General features: G+C 45.3%; 1 protein-coding gene across 5 annotated transcripts in view; it reads right to left on the reverse strand.

Moving 5' to 3' along the window:
- The window catches only part of PTPDC1 (protein tyrosine phosphatase domain containing 1), an 82,477-nt gene that overhangs the window by 433 nt on the left and 76,044 nt on the right, over nucleotides 1–6,000 (reverse strand). For all 5 annotated transcript variants that reach the window (XM_058672544.1, XM_058672545.1, XM_058672546.1 and 2 more), the window contains one exon: nucleotides 4,107–4,217. In XM_058672544.1, the coding sequence (XP_058528527.1) occupies nucleotides 4,107–4,217 (111 nt within the window). The remainder of the gene's footprint in view (nucleotides 1–4,106; nucleotides 4,218–6,000) is intronic.

Consider the following 6,000-nt stretch of genomic DNA (forward strand, 5'->3'; position numbering starts at 1 on the left):
GCCAGTTCTAATCCTAGCTGCCCAATTTCCCATCCAGCTCCCTGCTTGCGGCCTGGGAAAGCAGCAAAGCATGGCCCAAAGCCTTGGGACCCTGCATCTGCATGGGAGACCTGGAAGAGGCTCTGGGCTCCTGACTTTGGATCGGCTAGCTTTGGACGTGGTGGCCAGTTGGGCAGTGACTCAATGGACAGAAGATCCTCCTTGCTATCTCTCCTCTCTGTGTATCCGACTTTCCAATAAAAAATAAGTCTTAAAAAAAACCCTTCCAACTATGTCAACACCAAATTCATTCATGAAAATGCCAGAAAAAAAAAATATCTAGTGCTTGGATTCTTAGTACAATCATAGACACCTAGTCATGAGGCAAGTCAACCGTGAATGTGTGACATGGCTTTAAATTCAGAGACCAATCATGGATGGTGTAAGGCAGAATGTGTCCCTTACGAACCAGAGCACGTGGCTGTGAGCATGACACCAAGGGACCCTGTCAGGCCAGCCCGGCAGCCCCCTTGAGCACGCAGCCTGGTTCTCCACCTGCGGCCACAGACTCCCCTTTTACACTCAACCTCTCTAGGCCCCAACTTCCTCAGAACACAGAGATGATAATCCCAACTTCCCTAAGATACACACTGCTGTCTCACAGCCTAGGTCAGACTTGGCACACACGGGCACCTCAGTAAAAGTGGAGATTCCTGACCCTCTCTGGGAGTGCCCAAGCTCACGGTGTGCTGTGATGGTAGGACAGAGAACCAGAGCGAGCAGCCACCGGAAAGAACCAGGATCTGGTTGGGGTTTCTCTGCTTCTCCCCTCCTGGAATCGCTCCTCTGAGAAACCAATAAAGAAAAGGTTGCTGGCAGTAGCCAAGAATGATTTTGTCCTTCCTGCAAGCTAACATGTGAGCCTGCCAGTATGATGGATACTGGTAGAAGACAAGAGGCTACTGAGTCAGATTCAACTTTATTCTTTTTTTTTTTTTTAAAGATTTATTTGTTGGGCCCGGCGGCGTGGCCTAGCGGCTAAAGTCCTCGCATTGAACACCCCGGGATCCCATATGGGCGCCGGTTCTAATCCCGGCAGCTCCACTTCCCATCCAGCTCCCTGCTTGTGGCCTGGGAAAGCAGTCGAGGATGGCCCAATGCACTGGGACCCTGCACCCGCGTGGGAGACCCGGAAGAGGTTCCAGGTTCCCGGCATCGGATCGGCGCGCACCGGCCCGTTGCGGCTCACTTGGGGAGTGAATCATCGGACGGAAGATCTTCCTCTCTGTCTCTCCTCCTCTGTGTATATCTGGCTATAATAAAATGAATAAATCTTTAAAAAAAAAAGATTTATTTGTTTTTATTTGAAAGTCAGATATACGGAGAGGAAAATCCTCCATCTGCTGATTCACTCGTCAACGGCTAGAGCTGTGCTGATCCGGAGCCAGGAGCCAGGAGTCTCCTGCGGGTTCCCTATGTGGGTGCAGGGTTCCAAGACATTTGGCCGTCCTCAACTGCTTTCCCAGGCCACAAGCAGAGAGCTGGATGGGAAGTGGGGCCACTGGAATTAGAACCAGTACCCATATGGGATCCCGGTGATTGCAAGGTGAGGACTTTAGCCACTAGCTGTGCCGGGCCCCAACTTTATTCTTTTTTTAAAAATTCCACTCCTTGTATTAGTACTATTTTATGATACAGTTCCATAAGCTCCTGGTATTTCCCTTTTCTCCTCCCCAATTCCCTCCCCCCTCACTGAGTTCCCTTATATCACTGCTAAAGTATAGTTCTTCATACAGAGTCATATGTCCATCATTGCGGGCATGGACAAGGGCAGAGAGTCCAGCATCCTATTGTCAAGATATAGTGAGCAGTTTCATTGCAAGTTCATCTTTGGAAGTAGAGATGCATACTACATTGTATCCTCACAACTGGATATGACAGTCTTCATCACTCAGCTACTATACATCCCCTTAAATGAAAAACCACAATACAAACTCAACAGGAAGAAAATTAGAAATTTACAATACCATGAAGTTAAATAACATGCTGCTAGATATGATAGCCTCCATTACACAGTGAGTATATATCCCCTTAAACGAAAAGCCACAAAACATAATCAACAACAGGAAAGAAAAAAATGAACAACACCATGAAGTTAAATATCATGCCACTGAATGACTAATGTGTCGCTGAAGAAATGAAAAAGAAAATCAAGAACCTTCTTGAAGAAAATGACGCTACTGTGTGATCTGTGAGTCACTGAAAAATTTAATCCGAAGAAAGGGTTTTGAAGAGATGAAACTAACAAAAAAAATTAAAATCCATGAGATATCGTTTCTGCTGATCTTTGTTGGTGAAATATGTCTCCTGTAGGCAACAAATAGATTGGTTTTGTTTTTTAATCCAGTCTACTAATCTATGATGTTTGATTGATGAGTTTAAGCCGTCTACATTCAGGGTTAATAGAAATAGGTGGCAATTTGGTTCTGCCATTTTAGCAGTGAGTTGCTCATTGATTTAGTCTTCTGTTGTTATTTTACTGGGATGCTCTTTGCATTTGCCTTTGGTTTTGGTGGGCACTATTCCTTTTCTCTGTCAAGAGAACTTCTTTAAGCATCATTTGTAGGGCAGGTTTGGAATTCCTGGTGTTTATTGGGTTCCTCCCCACCCGCCCACTCCCACCCAAGTTCCATGAGACAACTCAGGAGGCTCAGGTGGAGGCTGGAAATCAGGGAGCACTAAGAAGAGGAAATGGGACTGCTTCTGTGAAGTACTGTCAGGGAACCTTCCAAACTCGGAACAGGAGAAAACCAGCAAAGGGAAGGCAGAAAGGTGCACCCTTCCGCCGCTAGGGGGCGCTGGCGCTCCTGATGCTCACCAGCCTGTGTGTGAACCTGAGATCAAGGGCAGTCTCTTCACATTTTTACACATTTTGAACAAGGGATCTATCAGCCTCTTTATTAGTGTCCCTTTAAAGACCAAGAGAAGTGGAAGAGAATTTCTGCCGCTTTCAGAGACAATGTCAAGATTTTGTTTTAACCTCAGGAAATTCTATTTTAACTTAATCATTACACTGTCTACCTGCAAAAGCTCCTTGTTGACATTAATAATGGTTTGACTTGTCTCCTTTTTTTTTTTTAAAGAGCCCTCCTCTCATGGAGGTGATCTCTCAGTCTACAAACACAGGCACCACGGATTCTGAAGTTTCAGTTTGAGACCAATGAGTCTGAAAATGCTGGAAGGCTGGCCAAAACTCAGTGCCCTAAGATGCAGACCAGCAGCAAGGCCACCGGGAGGAGCAGAGGGCAGGTGACGCAGTTACGGGAATGAGTACAAATGACCGCTTCTGTCACCAACACAGAACTTGTCATTCAAAAGCTGATTTTTCTCTTCAGTGTCATTTTCACAGCACATATGAGAGCACTTTAAAGAATTAATGAGAAAATATTTAGAAGATGTCTATGTCAGAATTAATATATTTTAAAGCCATATTTTTGGTACCGAAATAAATTCTACAAATTTTTTGTAGTCCTCCTATATGAAAGAAACCACACAAATTAATTCAAGGGTAAGGGGAAACTTTTTTGGCTTCTTTTGCTAGTCAGGAAAACTTGTGCAAGCCAAAATAATGTGCATAGAACGTGAGGTGTTGTTTGTTTTTAAGTAGGTCTTTGCTCAGGATTCCAACCAGGACACAGTACCAAAGCAGCAATGCGGGATGCTTTCTTCTTATTTAAGCACAACTCCACAAGGAAAGATTCTCTAATTCCTACTAGCCATGGGATTTAAAAATACTTCTCAATGTGATTTACAAATATTTCTCAGTACCGAATTGTTTCTCTCTTCTCCTATATAAAAGTTATTCGCATGATCTCCTTAAAAAACACACACACACAAACATCACAGTTCAGCTTTTCCTAGTATAAGTTTAGAGATCATAATCTCTGTGGGGAGGGAGAGTAAAGGCAAAAACTTACTTACAAGAACTGCGAAATGCTTTTCCATTAAGGGCAAGCACAATTACAAGTTTTATATTGTGGAGGAAGAAGGTGACCTCTGGTTTCTGATTTACAAAGATGTTATGGATTCGTGCTGTGACAGGGGGAGCAGGTGGGGAAGGGACTGACCTTAGTAAAGGCTTTAATGGCGTGGGCGAGGCAAGCTTCCTCTACCTCCGCAGGAATCGTCTTCAGGTTCACGATGCAATGTAAGATGCAAAGGATGGTCTGGTGCTGTCCCTATGTTTGCAGAAATCAAAATTTTAAAAAGGTGTCTAGGGCCCGGCGGCATGGCCTAGCGGCTAAAGTCCTCGCCTTGAAAGCCCCGGGATCCCATATGGGCACCGGTTCTAATCCCGGCAGCTCCACTTCCCATCCAGCTCCCTGCTTGTGGCCTGGGAAAGCAGTTAAGGACGGCCCAAAGCTTTGGGACCCTGCACCCGCGTGGGAGACCCGGAAGAGGTTCCAGGTTCCCGGCTTCGGATCGGCGCGCATCGGCCCGTATCAACTCAAAACAGCTAGAGTTAGACAGTGGCTTGTGATCAGTACTCATAATCTCAGATGCTACAGCATCCACCCACAGCCCTACCACAGGTTTTCTGCTGTGTGTTAACGTAATCTGAACAGCTTTAAGGAGACACTACCAGGTATCACACAAAGTACAACTGGAGATGTAGATTGCTCCAAATGACAACTAAAGTTTTCTCACAATAAACTGAACATATTGTTCAGTTGTACCTGTTTCTGGATAGGGTCACTTGAATTTGGCTGTAAATGCAAACACGTCCTGGTGATATGTGTACTAAGCATTGGGGCACTAAGCAGTCAGTACCTGTTTCCCAGTTTCTGCAGAGGGAGGAAGAGGCAGCTGGCTCATAGAGCAGTGTGCTTAGGGAAGCTGCTTAGGGGTCTTAGGCGAGGACCCCTTCAAAACAGGTTAACTGACCTGACCTCCAGAGCTGGCCACATTAGCAAAAAAGAAAGTCTATCACCTTGAGCAATAGACACCCAGGATGAAGCGCACTGAGACCCACTCGTTTCCCTGGGAGCATAATGTGCAATTCCCAGGTAATCATTACAGTGATGCCTGTAACAGTGTCGATGTCTCATCCTTGGGGTTTGGAGTGAATTATGATACAACAGAGGTCACGATGTGATAGAGAGGACATGAGCTTGTAGCAGAGCACTCCGTTCAGACTTGGCCATGACCTGTGGTGTTAGCTTGGACGACCTGCTTCACTTTGCCTTGGCCGGCACCACCATCTTCTACCTCTCCAAGCCTTATCACAACAGAGGCTAATCTTCCCTTATCACCCGCTCTTGCTTTAGTTCTGTAATTTAACTGATGAGGAAATAGAGCACCAAAAGAACTCTAGATACAGGAGAAACCTTTTCTTAAAAGGTGTGCAATGGACAGTTCAGTATGTGCATGTATGCATGTCTACGCGTGCATGTATGGGTTGGGTGTGTGTGGTAACGGAAGACTGTGAAGTTCTGGAAGCAATGAAGAGATGCTTGTACTGCAACACAGTAGGTAACTCGGAATCAACACTGCTTCCTAACCAAACTGTGTGCAAAGATCTACAATGAGAAGTTCCTCTCCCCATCTCGGTCTACTGTCTCCTGGAATCCTTCCCTAAAGGCGAACACTATTACCAGAGTCCTCTTTTCCTTGCATGCTCTGTACTGTATGTATACAGATCATCTATGTTTATGTGTATAGGTGACTCACACCCCTTTCTAAGAACACAAATGCGTGTACGCCTCAACAGACCTCACAGTTTCTCCCACAGATATGTTCAGAGTAAATGAGTGGGAACAAAGACCCAAGAGTGGAAGGAAAAGTGGCTAATTCTGGCAGTGGCCATGGCAGAGCAGCTCGCATCTCTCACAGTCAATGTTTCTGAAAAGCTAGGCTCTCCATGGAAAAGCAGCCACAACCTGCTCTTAGGAAACGTAAGTGGTGCGTTAAAATGATTTCCACTAATGTAATGTACATGTTGATAAGATTAAAGATGAAAAA

The sequence above is a fragment of the Ochotona princeps genome, chromosome 14 (assembly GCF_030435755.1).
Source record: "Ochotona princeps isolate mOchPri1 chromosome 14, mOchPri1.hap1, whole genome shotgun sequence".
Taxonomy (NCBI): Eukaryota; Metazoa; Chordata; class Mammalia; order Lagomorpha; family Ochotonidae; genus Ochotona; species Ochotona princeps.